This window comes from Bombus vancouverensis, chromosome 14 (assembly GCF_051014615.1).
Source record: "Bombus vancouverensis nearcticus chromosome 14, iyBomVanc1_principal, whole genome shotgun sequence".
Classification (NCBI taxonomy): domain Eukaryota; kingdom Metazoa; phylum Arthropoda; class Insecta; order Hymenoptera; family Apidae; genus Bombus; species Bombus vancouverensis.
In genome coordinates, this window is record NC_134924.1 from 7,087,703 (window position 1) to 7,113,166 (window position 25,464).

The following is a 25,464-nucleotide window of genomic DNA, read 5'->3' on the forward strand; positions in this document are numbered from 1 at the left end:
AAGAAATTAATTAAGAAGCGTGAATATTTAAGGGGCTGAACGAAGTCGCGTACAAAGCTCGGTGAAGGCTATTATGCAAGCGGTGGCGAGCTCATAATTCGATTCACGGGTGGAAAAGCGACGGTTGTACGGCTATTACGAGCCGGAATAAACTACAAGCTTATATCGGTGAATAGGCGCGGCACAAGTTCACGTGAAAAACGTGCGATATGCACGCGCGACTCCCATTCGAGTAATACGACTCTACGAACTTCCGTCGCGCGATACATTAATAAATCCGCGAAGTCGCCTTTTCTCATATGTACGTACAGTTGCCCGCTGGCGATGTAATCGTTCGTTTCACTCATGTAACTTAACATCGTAGTGAAAATGAACCAACAAATCCTGCTGGTATACCTCGCCGTAAAAACGAGATAGAAGAAGAGAAACAAAAAAAAAAAAAAAGAAAAAGATATAGAAGAAACAAAAAAGCTTGAAATTCAGGTAGCGCGTTCGAGGCGCGACCGCGAATAAGAATCTCGAGATTAAATAGAAGAGAAACCACGTGGGACTCGATTCGTAGCGTCAGACCTTATTCGTTGCCCTTCGACGCGTTTTCGTTCGATGGTGTGCGTTGAACTTTGTCCGTGTGCGAAAAACATCGTCCACGCCGTGGACCAGTCGAGTTTCTTAATGAGGGAGACGCTCACAAGAGTCACTGTGTATGCACCTTGATGGCTGGTGTTAGTGCACGCATACCTGCAGGTATGTGCCCATGTGGTACGCAGCTGGGGCACCTCCGTCTCCTATCGGAACCAGCTTCGCCACATTCCCTGGCCTGACTACCTGGGAACTCGGTGTTTCGTCACGAGCTCCTCGTGCTCGTCACTCTTCTCGCACGATCGAGGGGCTCGAGGCCGCGTGGCCACCGCCGGTCAAACTTGATTTTCGACTGTGTGGAATTTTCGGAGCAACGTGGACGGCGCTTCATCTCAGAATCGGTATTACCCAGTGGTAGCTTTGATAGTTTGTTCGCTTTATTTTTGGGTTCGGTGGCGTGCAGTTTTTTTAGTGCTCACCGATGCAGCGGGATCAACGATACAGTCGCTGTTGACATTCGGGAATTGTTGACTTATCGGTTCTCGAGTGGTGATAGTTTAATTTCGTTAAAACGTCGCGCCTGTCGGTTGAGTTTTATTTTGTTTCGATGGTATCGATGCAGAGGGATGGAATTGTGACGTTTCATTAATTTAATTGAACGATGCCACGGCGCGATGTGTTGCGTGATGCCTTCACCCCGATCTCATTCGTCTTCCCTGACTATGGTCGAACAAAAATTTTCTTCCTTCTTTTCGTTCGTATTTGTTGGCTGAAAGAATCTTCTTTCCTATGGGCACGAGCTACGTTTATAAAATTGAAGACACGAACCACGATTTATGAAGAGCCACGGAAGAAAAATAATATCGAGAATTGTAGCTACTCTGCGATAAAACTCGCACATTTTCCTTGAGAATATGGTTTTCGAAATTCCAGCAAGAATTATTATCTTCTACTGTTGATCGTAACGCTGCGATATTTTATACATCCGTAGCTTGATTCTTTCTCTAGAATTCAACAATACGGTTTCAACAAAAACTACGAATATATCGTATCGTCCTATGGCACATCGAAGGCGGGGCCCTAAGGAAATCGGACCCTCGGTTGCTCCGCTCCTGTTTGTCGTCCCTCGATCACGATCCCGATCCACGCGGCAGTCTTACCGCGCCAGCGCGATCGAGAGGATCGATGTTGTGCATCGCGCCTGCGTCTTGATTTTCGACAGATCGGCTCACCGACCAATTTCGTGAGATATCAGTGCAGTGAGATAAAATCAAGAGATCTTTTCCTCCATTGTGCGAGCGATATTTCTCTGAGAAAAATATATCTGTGAAAAGTCTGGAGATAATATGTGGTACGGTTTTCTTAGTGACATCGCGCAGGTGATTGTTCGTTGAAATAAAGTATTATTCCTTTCTCATCCATAATTGCGAGCATCGTTAATTTACCGACTGTTTTTTTCAGCCGCGTTATTCAAACTCTCTCGACCCGAGGCGTCTCCGGTTGTCGCGTTGCGTTCGCAGCTCCGTTTCGTCTTCCAGCTTGTTCTCTTTCATTCTTCGTTGAACAACTTCTCTTTCCGTGTTTCTGTTTTCTTTCCCGTGGAATACACGAGAGCATATATCAGCTACCGTGACGAGCCATGTTTTCCACAGTGGATTTCTACGACGTCGCTATGAGGTGAAATATGCGAGTTCGCCCCTCTAGTGTCGACAGTAGCAGACAATTATTTTAATGCCCTTAAGATCACACCCCGCTTACAAGATCTTTCTCAGGTAATTTCTTAAGAAGGGTATCCGACTCGTCTGTCGCTCCTTAAGCTTGTTTAATCTCTTCGTCGTCTTTTAACAGCGCCGCGACATAATCCAAAATTCATTGTCTCTCTCGAGTTTAACCTCGTCCATTCCACCGGGACCTTTCTATCGTAACGCTGTCAAAATTTATACTCCTCCAGTTTCCTTCTCCCTTTTTTCTTCTCTGTCGCTTATTACCATCAATTTTATTGCCTCTTGATACCTAACCGAGTTCTCCTTTTTTATCTGTCCATTGAGAGATAAAAAAAATGACCCTTGCTCGTTAGGTTATAATAAGTACATACTGTAGTTTGTAGCTTCGTATCGATAAATTATATCGTTCTTTACGATCCTCTTCCGGGCTGCAACTCGTCCATAACGAATTGCCCTCTTCTGTTTCTCAATGCGAACGCATCTCTTCGTCGAACGAGTTACGACAACCAACGATACCCGTCGATCTTCACAGGTTTGCTCGATAGACGGTGGAAGGGGCGCGAAAACCGGAAGCCTGGCACGCTCACCAAACCATGGTGATTAATGTTCGACGATCGTTTTACAGAAGGCGCGTCGTTCCGGCATAGCATCGAGCGATAGGCTGCGTGCACTGCTTCGTTCCCGCGGCTGATAACAGTGTTTGAACTGTCAGTCCGTCGCGTCGGACTGATAGTGAGTCCGGTTGCACAATTAGACGCCCGTGAAAAGTTCGACTCGGCGACGGTGTGATTAATCGTGTTGACTGACGTGTCCGACGAACAACACCGGAAAGAAAGAGTTACGAGACATTCCAACGATATTTCAGTGGTTGCCGAAAAACCTGTGCTTTCGAGCGGATAAAAAGAAATGGTACCGACGATCGTTAAACATCATCTATACGCGGAGAGCGTCACGGGGACGTTAAATTGCACGATCGATGCGTTCGCTGGCAGAAGGAAAAGATTCTGGAAGACACGCCGATAAATAACACAGTGGCTGAAGTGTTCCACGAACGATGCTTGCGGTCTGCTGGTATCTCGGTTGAGACGCCGGCAGAAATAGAAGCCAGTGATTGATTGTGCGAGGCCCGTCACGAAAGGAATGTAATCAGCGCACGGTGAATCTCTATCCGGTTAAATCACAGTGTTTACTCGGGGTACGATCATACACGAACGTGCTCGAAACCTCGAGCCAATGTCCTATTCTGACTTGAAGTTACCCCCATGAAAAGTTGTACTTTGATGGAAAAGTAGTCTGGTGAGTCTCGCGAGTCTCAAATCGACGAAGCGTTAGTGCGACGCTTGTGATTTTTGCACTGTTCCCTTTCGAATCGAAACGTCTCTGTGCAAAAGTTTTCACCGAAGAAGACGCGAGGGTCTATCGGTTGAACGAGCAGGCGTGATATTTCTTCGTCTTCTTACTTTGGTGTTCTACGAGTTGTTTCCCTTGCCCGATAGTGCATCACGATATTCTCTCGTGACTATCACGCGTCGAGTCGCGTAGTACATACCTGTTGTCACAAATCAGCGGATGACTTGGCGGCGCTGGACTGATAGCGAGACCCATTCGGTGTGCAATCAGGAATCACCGATGGCGCAGGGCATCGAGTGGCTGACAACGTGCACCACCGGTTAATGCCGGCTACGACGAAATTACGCTCTGCTAGCGCAGCCAGAAATTGCCAGGATAACGTAGCCACAGTCGATTACCGGGAGTAGTCGGCAGGAGAGATCCGATCCCAGCGAATGCGTCACGCTAGGTATGTATGTACTGTACATTCTACATGCCTTTACACATGCTCGCATAATGCTCGTACTCGAAAGTAGATTCGCCACCCGTGATTTATGAGTCTCTTTAGAAGTGTCGTAATTCGCAAATTTGAACACTTCGTTTTTGTTCGGAATTTTGAGTTACCGTCCGTTTACGGTACGGACAGGCCTATTCCTTTCTTTAGGAAATTCCGAATTACGTGTCCTCCCCGAGCTGTAAACCTAATGACTCCGAGGTCAGATAAAAAAACCCCGGGAAATGGCCAGCCGAAAGGGTACGATGGACAGATGAAACCCAACGGCTCGTAGGGAGAATCAGCAACGTAGGAGGACAGTTCATCAGACATCGTACTATGCGGGCGAAATACTTCATTCCCAACAAGATCTTACCACTGCTGTGTTCATAACATCACACTTTATTTTTATACAACAAATACAGTGCTAGAGATTACACTAACACTCGATCTATTAAACCTCCTTCACCCTGAGCGTTGATTCATTCGAGGTACGCGATATCGACCGATCGGTTTGACCTGATCGGTTGCTCTATAGTCGAGAATTCGCAACAGTATTCTTTTTCTTAGCTCACCGATAAGTTTGTGACTGGTGTAGAACGACTGATGGAACTTTAACTAAAGTTGATACATATAAAATTGATTTTTAAATCTGAGGAAAGTAATGATAGTCGTTCATTAAGAACGAATGTTCGCCAGAAACGTTGCCTGAATATCCGCAGTAAAGATACGTGCGTTTGCTGAGTTAATCGTCAGCTGCCTGATATGATATTGCAATATATTAGTAGTAATCGACAGTGTCACAGTAATTAAAGATACAGGCAGCGCGGCATCGTAGTATGCACCGTTCTCGACAATTTCACGTCGTTCTACGGTATCATTCACAGAATCCTACGCAGAGAGAATCCCCTCTAGCTTGATACGAAGATCGAATGACGGGGCGAGCGTGGGTGTACTACGCTCGTACGATCGGCAGACGCGGAGCCGGTTAACGCGCAAAATGCGAACAAAGAAAGTTTCATGGGCGCGGTGATGACTTATCGCGGGTTCGTTTTCGGTTTTGTTTCGTTTCGATCGTTCGACCGTATAGTCACACGAATGCTGTGTTAAAACTTAACGATTTTACAAGCTGATAATCGCGTTGATAAATTCGTTTGCTCGTTATCCCGCTTAATTACGGCTATAATGGATTTTGCGAAATGTTTACGTCCATGCGTTTCGTGTACACGGATCGTCTCCGAAAATATGTATTTCTATATGGAAAAATAAGCCTGAAGTAATCTTATTCTATGTTTTCGATTTATTTTTCTCGATTGTATTATGATTACTGAAAACACCTTGTACGATACTTTACGATATTTTGTATTAATAAATCCGATAAATTTAGATAATGCGGATTTGAAAGTTTCGTTCGGACGTTGGCGCATTTATTCGAGCATTGTTTTCAAGAGATAAATCGGGAACATTTTCGTATTGTGATAACCTCGTTCCCGGAATAAATTTTCGAATTACCAGCGTCATTAGGGATTCGGGAAAAATAACGATTGACGCGAAATTACTGGATGAACCGGAGCTCGTGCCACGAATAACGAACGGTCAAAGCACTACAGCGTGCGTGGCCGTACGATAAAGCTGGACGAACATTCACCACGGGCCGATTCATATTCCCCGCGATTATCAGTCTCCGAATGAGCCGAACAATGCGACGAGAATGGCTGCGCGCCGCTCGTTCGTGTTGGTTATCTTCGTGTGAATGCACTTGCAGCCCGGCACGGCGTCGCGTCGCTCGGTTTTGAAAAGAGAGAGCGCCGCCTCGTAACGAGTGTATCCGGTACAAAAGCGAGATCAAAGACGAGCAGCCGGCAGGCTGCTCCGTTCCGAGGAATCGAACGTCTGTGGGAGCGTTTTCGACGACGTCTATTGCCTCCAATATCGTGGAATCACGCCTTCGTTAACGTTGTAGCTGCACGAAATCCTACGAAAGCTCGTTGTACTTCGTTCCTTCCTTAATTTCGACGAAATTAAATTTTTTTCCCTTGGCCAGATGGCGGGAGCTTGCATGGTTACGACGTTGAATTCAATCAACGGAGTCCTCTGGACGTGCCAATGAACTCTAATCGATTACAATGAGTTCTCTTTGCGAGACAGATAATTCTTTCGACCAATGGGAAATTCGTAATCTACTTTTCTCGCAAGGATCTGTATCACGTACAGTTGTGAAAATAGGGATTACACCCCGAGCGTGGAATGCCTTTGAATTCTGGCTTTAAACATCTGTCGTGGATCGAGGGTCATCATTTCGAACGTTGCGAAACATTTCTCACGAATAAAGCTGCCTCTTTTCTCATCCAATCGCGTCACAAAGCGGCAGAGGAGCTGGTCCAAATTTAGGGCAATAACGAAGGATATAAATAAGTCGCGTACAGCGAGGACCCTCGAAAGAAAAAACTCATTTCGCATCGCGGTGGTACGATATCTCGCACGAGTTGGCAACGCACATTGTCTTGTCAGAAATGGGCACGTGGTTTATTTGCAAAGAAAAACGACCCGTTTCTCTGTAAGGCCGGGAAAAAATAGAAGAAGAGGGGAAGAAGAGAGAGAAGACAGGAGTACGGCCCCTGGGGACCACATCTGCGGGCCACGAATCAGGCCCCACGTGGAGAGAATCTTTGCTCAAAGTAAAAAAAGTCGCAAAGAGTGCTTCTTATTACAGTTATCATTAAAGACTTTAAAATTAAAAAAAAAAGCTGACTTCCATCTCTAATATCGTTTATTAAAAACATATTCCCGTACTTTATGAACAATCTTAAAGATTTCATTAACCGTTCGAATATGGCTGCCGTCAGCGAGCAATATTAATATTTTATTCGAGCTTTAGATGCGCGGCGATCGCGTAGAATAAATTCTGTAGGAATTTGAAGGAAATTTAATACAAACTTTATAGAAAATTTAGAAAGTTTGTGGATCGCTTATCTTCGTGTATCGTACGGGTAACGATATTGTATTTACGTTTGTCATATTTTTACGTTTCGAGGGAACGATTTATGGAAACGTAACCGTACTTAAAGTTCTGAAAAAGCAAGCTGCAATTGGCAATAAATATTTACAAACGTTCAAGCCTTGGTTGATTTACAACACGAGGTACACGAGTCAGGCACGAAGAGTTAATCAGCGACCGTGAAGGATCCGCTACTTCCGAGGTTTGCAAGCCATTAACGATGAATAGGGAAAGGAAGACTTAATAGAGCGAGGTGGCCACGGACGGTGTGTCGCAAAATTCAATCGCGGGGGCGCTCTTTCAAAGGAGAATGGAATCTTTTTCTTAATTGCAGGAACCCGCGCGTTACACTGTAACCACGCGGCATATGATAAATAGCAAGCAACGATCAAAGGGAGCATCGCGATATGAACAGAAATAGCAATCGTTTCACGGGGCATTTCTATGCGTGGTTCGCTCGGTGCAGTTGCACAGGTCATACACCTCAAAGGCTAGCCTTGTCAGGGCCATGAATAGCCCATCGGCTTAGGAACATGGTAGAGGAGCAGGGTAGGAGCTCGTGAAAGGGTATCGAGTGTTTTCAGAAGGTTCTCTCGAGAACCACTGGGATACCATCGAGAAGAATAGGGACGAAAGGTTAGAAGCGATACATCTATTCCGATTTTTTCCGAGGAATCTGGGTGGCATCCTTAACTTGGAAACTCACTTTTCTAGATTTTCCAAGAAAATAGGGAGAGCCGTTCTCTCCCATGTCTTTTGCTCACGTGTTTGTACTAACTTTGAAATTCAATTTTGTAAGGTCGTTTATTTAGGTCCTAGAATCGTTCACTTATATTCTGCATTTGTTTATTTACATTTCAAATTAAATTTCAAAAGATTTTGCACCGTGCTCATAATATATTCATAAAAACTTTCTGAGGTAAGTGTTTGAATAATTTCATGAGCTGGCGCAGTTCTGTACTTCTGAATGTTCAGTATCTATATCCGCGAGGATCGAGTTCCCTATTAAAAATCCTAAAGATGTAATGAAACTTTTATAACGAGATGTATTAAAGAGGGAATATTGAAACGTTCGATGCTCATCTTCCATGGCTACGATTTTTAATATCCTCGAGGCGAGATTTTTTTGCCTCCCATTAATATCCATATCACGTACTTCGGTATAATGGTACCTCGGTTACATCGCCGGTCTTTGTGAAATGATTGATATTCCAAACGTGTCTTTCCCTGGCGTTCACAAATTCGGAACGAAAAATTTCAATTCCCGTGGCTCATAGAATTTTGTACCGATTCTGACAGAAAAGAGAATTCTCGCTAATATATTTTAATTATGCAGTGATAAAATATCTACCATTACGCGGATATAATCTTCTTCCATCATCATAGACTCTTGTGGCCGCTCGTGCTTTGATGCGAATCTACACGGTGTTTCATTAACAGATCCTTTCTGAATGAACGAACAACTAGGGTCACGTTTTGTTCGAAATTAGGTTATGCACTCTGTCTCCTCGGTCCTTTATTTCACACTTCATCGCCTTTTACTTTATGCTCCAATCGTGTGCATCTGTGACCTTATTCCTTTCTTATATATAAGATTATCTAAAATTAAAACCATTCGGGTAAATGCAATCTTCCGATAAGAATTTCTCACTTTATATTTCGATATGATCTTTTACACGTTGATTAAAATATTTTCTGCTCGAGTTGCAGCAGAATTGTAGTAACACCCTGTATGCAGAAATGCGTGTGTGATTAAGTGGCGCGGAGGAGTTGTATTATCTGACGTTACGTAGGTGAGCATCAATCTGTTAGAAAGATTAATGGTTTGACATTATCATGCAGATATGGTGAAGTCAATCTGCGGGTTTTTTGAGATGCACGAAGTCTTCATTTTCATTTGACGTGCCAAAACTTCGTTTATCATGTTCGACGAAATCTCGATACTCCGCGTGATGGTTTTCTCCTTTGCCTTTTCTTCGTTGTAATTTTATTAGAAAAAATCCTCTCAGAAGGTCGTACCTATAGAAAGGGACAAGCTTTTCACATCGAAGTGGTAGTACGATTAAACGCTTTAACGCATGAAAAACCGAGCCTTTCATTCAGATATCAAATTCACGAGTGGGAGTGCGATGTCCGTACAACTGCGAGTTGTCTGTCATCACGTCACCGAATCAACGCAATTACGCAAAGCTTTCGTGACACGATCGAATTTGCACATAATGCGTTTTATACATTCAGGTCTCACAGTCGAGACAGTTCCTCGTTCAGAATCATTGGGGGAAACGATAGAGACGTAGAAACGTGAAAGAAAGAGAGAGCAACGTAGGGTGAAGCAGAAACGAGATTAAAGGTCTCGTCGCGCGATCAATTGACGGGTCAAAAAGGTTTAAGCATCGTGCACAAGCCACTCGAACGAGCTGGTTTAACGAGCCAAACTAACGCTTACGAGTGTTTTCGCGATTGATGCTTGCAACGATTATTAACCCATTAGAAAATCGGTGCCACGGTCGAGTTGCCCACGTTGCTCTTCACGCATTCCTGCCCCGTTCCATTCAGAAGGCACGCGAGTCTTTCGACGTTGTTGTCGATGAATCGAGCAGATACGTTGTTCTCTCGGAGACGTTCCGCTGCTATTGGCACTGCTCCAACAATGTCTGTTTAAAGGTCCGTGCAGCAGCATAAGTACAACGGTTAAAAAACGCTTCCTCGATAGATAGGGGTGTCTTTATTTACACCCCATGCAATCCGGGTGGTCCGGAAGCGAATAAATCGAGAAGCATTCCCGTGGTACAGTTGCCTTTTCTCTAAATGAGACGTTTCTTTTCTTTTCTTTTTTACTCTGTCATTTATCATTATTTTTTACCATTTATTTCGATTACATCTCGGATACTATTTGGTCATTTGGAATTCTCACAACTATCTTTGGCAAGCCAGCTTCGGCAACTTGCCATAATTACGATCCATCCTTAATTTCTCTCGGAATGATAAAAGGAAAGGCATAAACGGTGGCGTGTTGGTAAGCGTGCATGCAGCTACGCAAAGAAGTATCCCAAACCCACGCGGCCTCGATCGCGTAGGCTCGTTGCACGATGGTAACAAGTGTGCATCGCGTTATGCGAATTAACAACGAGTGCAAAGATCAGCTGTTAGCCGTGCAAAGAAAGTGTATCGTCCACGCGTATAATTAGTATTCGTTCACGCGCGATCGTTCCTCGCCGAGGCACATACGAGAGGAAACACAAGGCGTCGACTCGTGTGTGGTCCCCCTGAATCGTGCGCGCTACTCGATTCATCGACTTCGAGTCTCGTCGATTGGATACGAACGAGTACGGCACGAGACAGTGGAAATGCTCGTGTGTGGTATTTCGACGTTCACAAACATCGGATGTTAATTAGAATTTTTTTCTTTTCTTTCTTACGATCCCAACCAGGAGAGTACACATGTCAGAATCCATTGGAGCGTCAGTTTTTAAACTTCGAAATTGTCTAGTTTGATTTGACGTTCTCGATTGGTATGAAATTCATGCAAATGTATGCCAAGGAAAGTTGCTGTAACCAGAAATCCTCGAGTTTTTTTAGAGGCGGCAGCTTTTTCTTTCGATACTAACCAGTCACGGCCAACGATCCGAGAATCGTGTTAAATCCCAGCTAACTCTTTGATTCTGGCAGACATCAATCGAGATCCGGTCCGTTTCAGTCTGCTAGATTTCAATTGCGACGCAAATTACACCGATCCGGTGGACCGAATTGAACAAGTCATATGTCATCCACTTGTGGCGGTTTCTTCTCGTTTCTCTTTTTCATCCAACTAATTATATTTTTAACTTCCCAGATCCTTCTTCGTTACGTTACGTATTCTCAATGTGAATTAATATTCGCTGGAAAAGCGTGTACCGTTTTCGGTTAAGCTACTTCAATTAGCAAAACGGAAATATGTCTGAAAAATGAAAATATCATCTTGTGATAATCATAGCACCTTGATGCATCTCGTTACGCGCTTCACTCTTAGGATCACCGGATCGCAGCGCAACGCGCTCGGAATATTTAATTCCGTTCGTCATAGCATTAGAGCGTCGCGAATCGAATCTTTGCCGATTTCTCACCCGTACCGCCGTATTTCATATAATTTACCGGAGACACGCTAGTTTAGTTGGTGTATTCGATTACGAGCTCGCAATCCCTGTGCTCTGGACGAAAGAGAAAAAATTCGTTAATAACGAATACCAATGGCGAACTATCACAGAATTGAAACAGGCGAGTACTGGGTATGGATGGTCGCGGTTATTAGCCGCGTAACGCGATCGCAGTAACGGTTTCAGAGGTAGATTTAAGATCCGGGTCAGTGCATCTGAAAAATAGGTTTTTGCGGTATCGTTCCGTGTTTCAGCGACGACGATGGAACGCCGCCATTCAGAGCGCCGCGTTCCAGCCGCCGCTGGAATGTATTTTTTCCAGATGACAATTACAACGAACCTTCTGTTTCGTTCCGTTCTCTTTCTCTTCCGTTTTTCCGTTCCTTTTATTTACCAGATCCGCGCATTGTCTCGGAAGAAATGATTTTGTTGGTCGTTTAGCGGTCCAGGTTAACGCGATAAAGAGAAGGAGAGAGAGAAAGAGACTGGTAATCGCGTCTCTCGGTCGGATTTTCGAGGCAGCATGCGGTCGACGTCTTAATTGTGGGTCAATTTCAGAGAGAGAACGGGGCCACGGGCGAACAAGGCATATTTCTACGCACGAATCTCCCGGCGACGCGGTGGCCCACGGCCGATATCTCGATGAACAGATCTAAAAGTAGAACTCCAGCCGAGAGATCCTTGAGGCGAGGCCGCGTGGGAAACGTTAGAACGGTGTGTGGAGTACATACGTTTGATGGGACGTCGGTTTAATTCAATTTACGCTGCTCGTGATCCTATTCCCTCGCGTGAATTGAAACTAATCTGCCATGGCGAGCAGGACTTGACGTTTCGATATTTATCGCTGAAATTTTTGAGAATTTGCTCCGTACTATCCCTGTGATCCTATCGATGTAGTCGGAATTGCTTGTCTGCAATTGTCTGGAATTCTTGGAACGATCAGCGGGTAGTCGTTGAGAAATAAGTAGCTGGAAATTTATGCTGACGAAACAAAGGCAATTTAGAAACAAACGAGTTTAACCAATTGGAGTGTGTAACTCGAATGGAATCCACGGCTAATTAAATTATAATTAGGAATTAGTTTGTACTATCCCCATGGGAGAATTCCTGACTAAACGTTTTGATAACGATTAACGAGTATGTCTGAAATGAATGTGTGGAACGATTAACAAGTCGTTTATGTTACGGAAAGCGTATTTATGAATTCATAAGGTGGACCTAATCTTTTGATATATCGATGATATAAATATACGCGACGAGCGTAAATATACTGCTCGATAGTCAATATTCAGCGTACAACGGTTGAGCAGGTACATTGAATTCCAAGCGGCCGTTATGGTCTTTAACGATTCGACGCACGAGCACGTGGCCGACCATTACAATATCTAATGCGCCCCAGGCCCGAAAACCGAATTAATTCCGACCGGATATCGGTCAACTACCGGATACTCCGCCATTGGTAGAACGTGCGGTTGCCGCTTAACCGGAAGCCGATGGGAGAACCGTTTTATGGAAGCTTGTGTCTTCGTGCCATCGTATCATCAAATATTCAAAAACTATTCGTCTCCCTGAATTATGAATTTCAGAGTGGAATTTCAAACGAACATTTTCAATTTGCCATTCGCGTTCTCTCCATCTTTAACCCTTTCACTTCGGATTAAAAGGATGACGTGCCGTTGAGTAATTGTGTTGCAAAATTTCGTTTCTTAATTTACATGGATAACGCAATTAACGTTATTTCGTACACTGTCTACAGCGAAAATATTAAACAGCGTATAAGTATCGTGTAATGCATAGTAATTTGACGGGAATGTTCGTTGCAGGAGGGCAGAAAGAAGAAAGGAACTTTTCCTGGGAGATTCGAAAATGCGAGTACGTTGGCATTACCGCTGAAAAATGAACGATGAAATAATCTTGAAGACCTTAACCGGTGGCGGCAACATTCCATTCGCCGATGAGGATGGCACGGTACCGGGCATTGACCATCGCCGCGTTCGATCGAATATCACGCGGAGAGAGCTGACGAAAGAAGCCACCGCTCCGACTCTAAGCTCGAGGAACGTGCAGAGTTTCACCACTTTCCGTTCGATAGCTCAACCGAAGATCGTTCAAGAGGGTGAGTATCGCGGTGGTGAACCGAGCATCCCGATGCTACAGAAGAGTTCGATGTTGAATCAGAGAGAATTAGCTCAGCATAGACAGATCAAGCAATCGCCAGCTTTAAAGAGAAACAGGAACGAGGCGATCGAAACGGGTTTAGAGAATCCTCTGCAACGCTACGAGAACGCCGTGTTGAAGTATCAGAATCAGAAACCGAAAGAACGAGCAAAACGACCGCCGAGTCACGATCGACAGCAGCAACAGCAGAACCACGGTTACTCGAGTAGCGACGAGAGCGTAGTCAGGAACAAGTCGAAGAGCATCAGCTCGATCGACACGCAATCGGTGAACAACATCTTGGACGAGTACGAGGATCTCGATTACAGAAGATCGTCGGACTTGAGCGACGTCGGCAGTATCAGCGTGTCGAACTTCGAGGCTGTCATGATGGATCAGCAGAAGAAACAGCAGCAAGAAAAATCGAGAGTCTTAGCGACGAGGATGCAGCCCAAGTGTTCGCCGGGCCGGGAGAAACCCCAACCAGTTCTGAAAGTGAACCAGCAGACCCAAGTGAGACAGCGGTCCCGGGAGAGGCAGAAGGAATCCGTAAGACACGTTCTTCCATCGTCTCCGACCGAGGACAATTCCTCTTCGTGCGTTTCGCCAGTGGCTGTGACCGTGGACACCAGCCGAATCAGAGTTCCAGAGGTGTTGTTTCGCAAAGGCGAAGTTCAGAAGAGGGTGGACGAGTGGTTGAATCAGACACAGAGTCAGAATTTCTCGGTGTCTCGAGAGAAACCACTGATCAGATCGAACAGTAGCGCCGATCAAAAGAGTCAAAGAAGATATCGTCAAGACTCGAGGTCCAGATCGATAGACGAAGGAAGGGACAAGTTGAACGGAACGTCGTCGAGCTACGACGACCTTAGCCGCGCGGACAAGAAACTGGAACGCAAGGTGGACAAAGTGAACGTCGGCGTGAACACGAGTAGGGGCACGTATAAAGAGTACCTCGCCTTGAAGAACCGAAGCAAGCAACAAGATTACGGCTTCAGCGCGCCGAACAGCGTGATAGGTAGATCGCGAGACATCAGCCCTTCTACCGGTTCGAGAATTCCTCAAAGAGGACTCCTGAGTTCCAGTTTCAGATCCAGACGATTAGAATCCACCAACGAAGTCAGTCAAGCGGATAGCATTGGAGGAGAATCGCCGCAAATCTACCAGGCCGAAAAGAACTGTCGCGTCAGAAGCGCGGCCGACAACAGGCTGACGAATTTGGTAAAGACCAGAAACGAGTCTGATCATAGCAGGATATCTGGAGTAAGCAGCGTAGCTACCGGCATTACCGGTGGTTCGACAGCGGCGACGATCACGAGCACGACCGCGGTGGCGACGAGCAGCGGCACATCGTCGGTTATCCCCTGCAGGAAAGCGTCGTTTAAACGATCTCAGAATCACGATCAAAGCACGATTGGCGCGACGAGAGCGCTCGTTAAGGAAGAGACAGGCCAGAGAGCGAGAGGAGGCTGTGGAGGGAACAACATTTCGAAGGGCCCGAGCAACCTTGGTGACCAAGGCGAGCCGATCTCACCAAATAAGGACGGAGAAAGTAGGCGCCCGGCTCTCACGAGCGATTCACCGCGAGCCGGTGATAAACCAGCCGATGCTGCCTGTAAATCGATGGAGGTTTCGAGGAGCGTCGATCGGCCCACACGAGATACCCTGAGGATTACCGGCGAATCGGCCGATTCTAGGTATCTTCAAGATAAGAGAGACAACAAGGTGGATCAGACGAGGCTGGAAACTATTTACGGCGCCGTTGGTGCGCGTGTCCGGACTCTTCAAGGTCAGCAGGAATCTCGCGTCACGAAACCGAGAAATCTTCAAAGCGGCATCGCACAGTCAGAAGCTAGAAAGCCACCGGTTGTGCCGAGGAGGGACCAGATTCCTTGTTCTCAGGACTCGAAGGACGATCGGGCGAGGAATTCGCCGATCGATTCGCCTCAATCCACTTTTAAACCTAATAGTCGCGTATACGCGGCGTTGCAACAGTTGAACGAGCAAAATTCGGCAAAGAGCAGATCGGCGGGCAGCAGTCCTTTGGAAAAGTCTCCGAGCAGATCGCTCTATTCTTCGCCGAATCACGTGGAGAAGATTTACGAGCGCAGCCTGCAGCCTCAGGTGATTCACGTGGATGACCTCCAATCGATCCTGCGACCTTCTTTGCAGGTTTCTGCTTATGGCGAAGGTGGAACAGGCGGTCGATCAGATCTCAAGTCGCCTCCCAAAGAAGCGGTTATGCTCGACGAACGAAACGAAAAAGAGAGAGAGGCGGACGAGGAGGAGGAGGACGACGACGAGGAGGAGGAAGAAGAAGAAGAAGAAGCGGAGGTTTACGAACGGGTCGGTGAGTTGCGGTACGAACACCTGGAGACTATCGAAGAAGACGATCAGAAGAGCGAAGCATCCGTTTGCAGATACCCGGAGATCGGATTGAGTCAGTGCCTGAAGATTCAGCAATGCCTGCCGAACGGTAGATCGAGAGGAGGTCCTCCGGAGAAGAAGAAGGAACCGGCGACGTGCACGAAGCGGGACCAACAAAACGAACCTGCCAGAACGTTCGTCACGTTTCACTCATCCGGTTCCCCTCAGGGTATCAAGACGACGAACCTGCAATCTCGATCCGCAGCAACTGGTTTGTTAGAGTGCAACGAACAAGAGGAAAAACGGGAGGTCACGGAACCGATCATGATCGTCGAGGACTTCGAGATCCCTTACGATTCTGGGAACCTGGCCGACAGAAGCCAATCGTGTCACACGCGGGAGAACAGCAATCTATCGACTGCCACTATTCCGGTGGACGAGCTGGAGAGTGAAAGGCAGGCGGCAAAGTTCAAGGTCGAAGACGCGTGTCTTCGATCGAACGAGACGTCGGATCGGACAATGGACGATGCTAAGGAAACCAGCGAGATATCTGAAAAATGGGACACCGAGAAAGGAGAAAGAACGAACCTGAAGGAGACCGACGATCGTGGCTCGGTAGTGAACGAAGTGTTAGTGAAGAATCTTCAATTCAAGCAGGATTTACCGAAAGATTCGGTGGAGCACAGTGCTGGTGACTCGTTCGGCAAGATCATCGAATATGTCGGTCAGCAGAGACCGATCGGTTTTCATAACGTTTTGTGCGACAATTACGAGAACGTGCAGAACGCGAGGTTTAAGGAAAACAAGGTGTACGTGACGAAAGAGGAGATGGAGCGGCAGAGGCTGATGGAACTGCTCCGAAAGGGAGACTACGAGTCGGTGAAAGCGGTGAGTGATAAGAAACCAACGTTATTACGCTTCTTTCTTTGCTTTTCTATAGACGTAGTGTAGTATAGCATAGCAAGATCTATTAAATAGCGCAAGGTGTTTCGCACCTTTGACCACCTTCCCCTGCCATAAGTAAGGTGTGTTTCCAATAACGTGATACACGCGTAGTATAAATTACAGCGTACGATTCGAGACACGGTCGAGTAGTTAAACGTAAGCTTTATTACGATCCAGCGTTAATAGTATCTGTACACGATTGACTTTATCGATTCCAGGATCTTAATCGGTTTCGCGTTCTAGAGAGAAAGGTCGTGGATTTTCACGAATCAACGATGTTTCACGGGCACGGTTTCGCAACTATCTCGATCGTTCCAGTAGCGTAAACTCGGCCGTTTTAATTCGAAACGAGATAAGCTTCGCTGGAAAGATACGGTTGACAGCAAACCAATAATTACATTTACCATTTCGCATCGGTTGTATATATTGTGTTCCGCGTGCTGAGTCAGTGGTTCTTCCAATAATTACAAGTCGGAATTAACCGAGATATGTTCGATTCGCTCTTTATCTCGATCGCGTATACGCGGAACGGTCATTACGGGCAAAGCCTCTTTTACTCGTTTCGAACGGTGTTCCGTTTGCGCCGACTAGCTGACCGGTGTAATCTGGCGTGCAACGCCGATTTCGAACTTCACAAATTTCGCCTCGCACGATTTCGACCGAATTGCGTAAACAGACCGCGTTACGGTTGGCAAACCGCCATATAATAGAAAATACATAGTTGCGAGTTTCTGGTCTTCTCTCTGTCTCTAATTACGTAAAACCTGCACGAATACGCAGATCCCTTTGCGTTAATTCGGTCCTCGGAAGCTACGCGTTATCGACTGGGAAATGTCGCTAGAAAATAATTAACCGCGATTAAATCTTGCTTGGAACATTAATGAACCGTATGAAAGGACCGAGTACGATTTTAATGATCCTGTACGAACTATCTCGCTTACACGTAAAGATATTTTCGTTGGTTTTCTGATACCACTTTGCGACTAGAAGTATCGTTTTAATATGATAATACGAAAACAACTTATTAGATCCAAACGTATAAGTCTTTTAAAAGTCTCTTATAATGTGATTAAATGTAAAAAGATTACTTACAGTTATTAAAACTGGCTACTAAAATATTTTCATATATTTCTGTACATGGTTTCACGAGCCGCAGCATCTTAATCCGAAATTTTAAACGAGATAATAATTCTTCAAGATTTTGATAATTTCCCAATAATATCTACCTGCTTGAGGCTTACCTCACTTTTCAAAACTACCCTAATGCTTATGAACGGGCGTGTGCGTGGATGTCGCATCCCCAAACAAGCGAAACTAAGAATAACGGAAATTATCGTTCAGAAGGGTGTAGTACGTATCGCGAGCGTGGAAGTCGTTGCTCGTGGTTACTCTTCAAGGTGCACGATCTCGAGACACGACTCCGCGTAAGAAACTGGTGGTGCATGAAAGACGCGAGAGGAACGGAGAGGACCGTACAATTTATGATTCAGCCGTGCTGGGAACCAAGCATTAGATATGCGGTTCATAGTACGCTTTAACGCGCAAGAAAGATGCAATAAATTGTAGCACGCGCGCTAGTACGTCTCGGAGAAGAGAAAACGCGAGGCTCGCCCTTAACGAGGTTTCGGCTCCGAGCTACTTTTTTTTTCGTCGGCGACCTGCTCAAGGACACTGTAAATTAATTTTCACCCGCCTCTATTCAGCGAACAACTTGTCCGCCGTTGTAAATCGTTTTTCATGGCGAATCAGACGAAATTTCACCTTTTCACATAATGCTCTGTCGCACGAGGTTATTCGCCACCTCGTATATACTTTATGTTTCCCCGGGCCTGTTGAAATTTCGCGTGACGTAACGAATCATGGACCGACCGTACTTCGTGGATTTTACGGCGCATTAAGGCAGCATTCACAGTGGTAGGCGTTAATGGGACAGATTAATAAGAGATCTTTCAGGACGTTAGCCACGGGACGTAATAAGCGAACGTAGATTCCGTATATACGCGAGCTCAATTAACTCCCGCGGTGCTGTCATCGCCAAACGTCCGATAAAATGCCTTCGTATTCTTTTATCGGTCCGTTACAAAGAATCTCGGCCATTACTGGTAGCGATTTCTCGTTCTCGTCAGCCATAATTTCGTTCTCCGGCGTGTCGTTCAGACGGAAGTCACATTTAACGCCTTCTTTTACCATTATTCGAAGTAAGCGAGTGATTTACGGACAATGCGGATCGCAGTAAATTCAGGACTGTTCAGACAGTGGATAAAAACAGTGATTAAAAGCGCGTATATATCGTCGCAACGAAGAAAGGGAAAGACCGGGATGTATTTTCATGGAACTAATAGCGAGCAATTCGAACCGCGAGCTCAGAGTCACGTTACCTTGCTTAATTCTGCTTCGAGACGCGAATATACATAAGCCTATTTAGACAGTCTTATGTCTATGCGTAGGATTGTTCGTAAATACATTCTTTACGACTATACTTCGTCCAAGGCGCGGGAAATTTTCTGCGAAAAACATAATACGAAAACGAAAGAGCCTTAAGCGCCTCTTCCCTTCGTTTGCCTCAAGAGAAGCTTCTCTAAAAAATAGACAGAACAGGTTGATCGAATTTATACGAAAATTGCCAGACGACGGGCAAATTCCTGGTTACCTCGAAGAGAAAATTTTCAGGAGACAGTGATTTGGGAAATTAAATGACAAGACGAGCGGTGGCTGGGGGTAGAGCGGTAATGGCGCGAAATTGACGATAAATGGTCCCGACGGTGGCATCGCATCGGGGAGAGAAAGTAGTCTGCGGATAGGGGTGTGTCGATCGAATTCACGAGGAAATATCGCGGCGAACGTAAACTCGACGAGGCTGCTCGTCATATTCGAGCCGTGGATTAGGTCGGGTGACCGTTTGCTCGTAAATTTTCCTGATCGAGGAGGCGGCTGGAGAACATCGACGCGCGTCCGTATGCGTAGAAACGTTCGTGTACGCCCGTCAACGGCGGCGTGCGTATGCATTTCTGCACGTACGCGCGTGTCCATGCACGCTTACATATCGATGAGGCTGGCTACGTCCAGCTATGCATATCTGGGGGTTCGAATGCAGCTGCATTGTTCGCGACCAGACGACGATACACACCGGCAACCCCCGTACGAATTATGACTCGATTAATTCTGCTATGATTCCCACGCGATATCTGTAATGCGCGCCGCGAGTTTAGATTGTTGCCAGTCGAGGACGATTCGCAGGGCACGCCGGATATCGCACGGATATAGGGACGTTCGATGAGAATTTGACTAACCGCGGCTTCGTTGTGTCAATCTACGATAAATGGAAAACCTTGCTTTCAATAATTTCACGGTTGCGCGATTCGGAAATGGAATCGACTCTCTGCGGAATTTGTTTATTTACGATGGCTACAAAAAGTATTGGCGCATCATTGAATTTATTATAACGTTTACATTCCGTTATATTACTTTGATGTTACATTGATTAATCACGTATTTATATCGTGTAATGTCTTATGTACAAATAGTAGATACGTTTATAATTATAATTATCATAGGACATGGAATTACCCAAATCAATATAGAATTCAAATGCACTAATATCCTTAAAATATCTGGGTAATCTATATCAACGAAACAAGTATTTTGAACTGATAATTTTGACAATGTGATAAGCAAAGAGAGTCCCGATGCAGATGTTTATGGAATTAACTATAAGTTCTTCGTCTTTCGTTTGTAAAATCTTGGTTTAACGAAGGAAAAGATCGAACAGACGTTATATCCGCGATTCGATTTGTTCGATCCAAGTTCCATACGACTGTTTTTGAAAAATTTCGTTCAGTCGAACAATGGGTCACGGTAAAAGTATAGAAATGATTGCAGTGGTCTGTAAAGTTCGTCCTGTATCGTTTCGAGCTATTTTTCCCAAAAATCTACCCAGCGAAACCAGCTCGCGAATAGTACACGTTTCACACAGAGCTCTCGCTTCGAACGTCGATATTTTGTAAATTGTGCATACGCCCTTACAAACCGTGTTTGTAACTGCACACAGGCACAGGGCGCTGATTCGTTGTTTCGAGTCCGGGAAAGCTTTCACGACTTACAGAATCGCGACGAACGTACACAAATCGATCTACAAACTATCGATCGGGATAGGATACGTGCTATACATAAACCAGCTGCTGTCTCTGACAGTGTGCGTCTCGATTAATCTTCGCTTGATTTTGATGCATTGCGCCAAAATTATGTATGCAGGTGCACGCGTATTCCCGGTACAAATTAATTGGTGACGGGGATATGACTATAAAAAGCATACAGGATACTATTATTCCACGATGAAAATACGGATTGATCGTTTAATCGAGATATCGCGGTTTACCTCGTTTCCCTGCACGATGCATATTCGATCGAACAATTGGGAATAACTAAATCATAGTCTATCGAACTTGCGAGAATTCTGGACTTAGCGTTGTATTACCAGAAATCCTTTGCCATATAGTTAAAGCGGTGTATCTAATTTCATGCGAATATGAGTGCTAATGCGGAGCGCAAATACCGCGAGTCGACAGGCATTCGGAGGTGAAACATCGAATGCCAATGAAGCGTGAAAGAATTCACGGCTGAGGATTGAGGCGTTCTTCGTGGGTGAAAGGAGAGGCAGGTGTGGAAAGTTGAGGACCTGTGCGTTTCGAACGATTACCTCTTACATCATACAATGCTTCGTTTATTATTTTATGTTTATAAAATTCCGATGATTAATTTTTATCGATACTGTAGTGTGTATAAATTATCCTAAGAGATTTTCACTTTCAAATTCCTTTTATATTTGGCCATAGTTCCTTTTAAAATTACTCGCACTTTGAAGGCTCTGTACAAGTTCAGAGGGACGTTGAAATATGCCACGCGAAATTCATTATGAATTGCTCGTGATCGAAACATTTCATGTTTCACGGGACAAAAAATCTCGTCCAGGCCATTAACCGTGCATAATAGATAATCCCTTTAAATATTTCGCCCGTTATCCCGGATCAATTGGACAAAATTAAAATTATTCGGCTGAACTCTCGATAAAACGTTCTATTATCAAATTTATATTTTCCCTGGAAACCTTTAATCCTTTCGCGTTCTACAAACGCGCGTGCTTTTGTTCTCGCGAAATTTATCATACTTTATTTTTCAACTCGTTTCCCCCTCTCGATGGAGGAAGCTTCTCGTGCTCGGATATATAACGATTGTATTTTGAATGACGGCGAGGAAAAGCCTGAAAAACGAAGGGAAAGGATGTTACGGGCACCGTTCTCTCGCATAAAACGTCTGTACTAGAATCTACTGCTTTGAGAGTCCCGTTTTTTCCCCTCGATGAAATAATTAAAACATTATTACTAGCTGATACGCCAGATGAACTTTTAAATAAACCATTCGATATATGTATTAAAAAAAGCTGCACAAGTCGGTGGCGTAGAAACCTAAATACTATAATTCAGCATCAAATATATGCGCATCAACAGTCGCCGAATTTTCTCGGAGAACAAAATACTGAATTGGGTGAATTGCGTGGGATGTTTGAGTTATAATATTTTTAATACCTATTAGCTAACTTTTCTCACGACTTTTCACGGAACGGCAAATAGAGGAAGCATGAATTATGTATTTCTTGTCCGATGAAAAAAGTTGAACGTATTATAGTTCGTACGTAATAATGAATTATCAAACAATAAAAGTTGGCGCCGCTTCTCATTCTGCCGATGCAGGAACGATAGAGCGGAGTGGCGCAATCGAACGGGAGAGCTCTTCGGGGTAAAGGGCACGGACTTATTTAGAAATCGACTGGCCGGGACAAAGGGATGACACCTGCACTGTGCCTGGAGTGGGCTCGGAGCTCGGATGCACAGTGAACGTCTCGAAGCGAAGCGTCGCTTCATTGGATTTCAATGGGAAAGTCCCCGATGCCGTGACAAAACAGTCCAAGGGAGTTCCTTCGATACGGTGTTTCCGTGAAAAGAACGGAGAATGACGGAATACGAAAAATTTTAACGGCGGTCATCGGGAAAGAAAGCGACGGAACGTTGCGCAAACTTGTAAAACCGGTAACTTCTCGATGTTTGACTACCCTCGACGTTTGACGTGTTCCGTAACGATCGATTCGTAGCGAATTACACGGCGTTGTTGCACGATATTACGATATTAAGACACACGATCTTCTCGTATTGCCCGACGATGTATCGATTTCTGTGGACGAAGAAGACTTATGAGTTGGCGCGTGTACGGACTGGGTAACGAACAGCCAGAGTATAAATTGCCTGATCGTCGATAGCCGGTCCGTACATGAAAGTACAAACGGCCATCGTCGAGTTATATCAGTTTCCTATAGTTTATTAGAGTCATAAACCGAGCAGTGACAACAATTCTGCCGGTTGCTCGTCGGCGATATGCCTGCAAGCCTGTGTTGGGACACGGTAGACACCAGAATCGATCGTTTTTCTATGCCAGGAAATAACGAGTCTTATGAAATACGATTTCATCGCTCAAAAATTGTCAAGGTGTTTGTTATTGGCGGTTGCCTGCGTCGATGTTGTAAATACCGTTCCTTTTCTGCCACTCTGAATCAAACGTTATACGTAACATTCTTTAGGGGTTCGCTCAGCTTTAGGGAATTACATAGCAAGCAGCTGCACTGTGATTCGAGTTTTCACGTTTTCTCCCCTCAACATCTCCCTCTATCTATCTTGCAGTTGTTCGTCACTGATCGAACACGACTTAGCCGAGACATAGAGGGATCTATACGTAATTCTCTGGCCACCAGGTAACCCCTCCGCGAACATCTGTGTTTACGGTGTATCCAAAGCCTCGCTAGGCTGTTCCTATGGTTAGTCTGCCTCGTATTACGCGGTGCTTGTTGCGGCCAAATGCCACGTGACTTTGGGCTTTGCCCACGATCCGATCGACACGATCGAGGTCGACGCAATTTCGGATATTCGTGGAAATTATGGCTTCCTGGCAAGTGTATCCCTGATCGTTGGATAACTCTTCATCCGCTAGCAATCGAGGTGAATCTATACGAACGAAGGGATCGACCGGGGCAAGTTGGAACTCGTACGAAACAGATCCTGGATGATTATAGAAATCCGTTTGATGGGGGTCGTAGGTAAATGTTGCCGTATCTCTACGTGCGTATCTCTGTATACGCTAGATGCATATTCGATTTGAGCATCGAAATCTTGCGAGGATTAAACAGTACGTTTATCGTAGACCCACGCGATTTTCCTGGCTTTTGTGAGACGTTCCGGTTTCTAATAAATCACTCGACTTTGCTGTACGTTGCACAGCGATCTCCGTGTTGCCTTTGGAAATTTCGTCGTCATTCCACCGGCGTTATTTCGAATTTCAGACATTCCGAGATACCGGCGGATCTCCGAAGGTTCCCGTATCAACTGAAACTTGGCTGGCACGCAAAGGACGCGTCCTCGGATCTGACAGCCGAGATAAAGTTACATAAACGCTAATTACACGGGACAGTTATAAATCCGACCTGGTTCTGTAACTTTAATTCCTGCGAAACTTTGTTAGCGATAATCCTGATCGATAATTAGAAACTTCGCATTTCCCCCTTCTTTTCACTTCTGCTGCTACAATGTACCTGTAATCCTTTCCTTCTTCCGCTATCTACCGTAAAGAGGATAAAAATTCTGGACTTTCGATGAAGCGAGAAACCTAAATTTCTCTACACTTCTACAGCTGCCTATAATTTCTCGTAAAATAGACCGAAAAGAAGCGGAAAATTGGGATAAGAAGGAAAGTAGGCAGTTCAAAGATGGAGGAAGGATGTCCGTGGAATGTCGAGCACCATGCATTTCTATCCTCATCTCTCACGACTCTGTCCCCTCTTACACTCTCTTTTCTTCTTTTGCTCGTCTCACTCCACTTCTTTCTTCTTTTTCCTTCCTTCTTCGAGTACCTGCGGTTTCTCCACATCTTCGCTGTATAGTGGTGGGAAGGGCAGAGGCTGGCGAAAGAAAGACGAAGATCGGGAGACAGTGTATCTCTGGAAACCAGTTCAACGTATAACAGCGTTTTTGCATCGGTCTTACGAGAAACGAGAGCGCGTTTGTGACGGCGGCGGCGGCGGCGGCTGAGATATAGGAACTACGTTACGAAGCGTATCCTCGACTTTGACATCCTGTGATCGTAACCCCAATAGCTATGCGGGATTACCGACGTTGGTATAGCTAGATTCCTTTGAGTAGTCTTCTGGCTTGCCTCGTGAATAACTTTATTGTTAACCTGTGTTGGAAATCCCTTTCACGATGTAACGTATAAGTTATCGTGCACACCAGTGTGTTCTGCATCAACTCGAATGATATTCGAATAATATTGTCCATCCTTGAAACAATTCCGAATACTTTTCGCGTGATTGTTGACACGAGGTATGACGACCTTCGAGTAACCCGAATTTCATTAAAATGATCAGAAATCATCGTTTGCCAAAGCTTTTAGAACGGCTCGAACGTCTCTCCAAGGATTTCATCGTCATCGTTAAATTTAATTACGATATTCATCGTATCAACAGTGGTTTCACTCTCGCCGATTCCGAATTTAGGTTATAATATTTTCAGGTCTCGTTGAAAATTCAATTATTGGACGTACATTTACGTAATTACTTTCGTTAACATCGAAATCCAATTCCCATCGAAGCTGTCACGTGCAAAGAATATTTAGTTTACCGATGTAATCACCGGCGTGACT

General features: G+C 45.1%; 1 protein-coding gene across 3 annotated transcripts in view; it reads left to right on the forward strand.

Annotated features, from left to right (window-relative positions):
- Nucleotides 1–1,753: 1,753 nt before the first annotated feature.
- LOC117166692 (uncharacterized) overlaps nt 1,754–25,464 on the forward strand; it is a 165,071-nt gene continuing 141,360 nt past the window's right edge. For 2 of the 3 annotated variants that reach the window (XM_076624089.1, XM_076624091.1), the window contains exons 1-3: nt 1,754–1,958; nt 2,929–4,101; nt 13,080–16,668. In XM_076624089.1, the coding sequence (XP_076480204.1) occupies nt 13,153–16,668 (3,516 nt within the window). In that variant the 5' untranslated portion in view covers nt 1,754–1,958; nt 2,929–4,101; nt 13,080–13,152. Of the gene's footprint in view, nt 1,959–2,830; nt 4,102–13,079; nt 16,669–25,464 lie in introns of those variants that run through there. The other variant, XM_076624090.1, reaches the window with a different exon arrangement.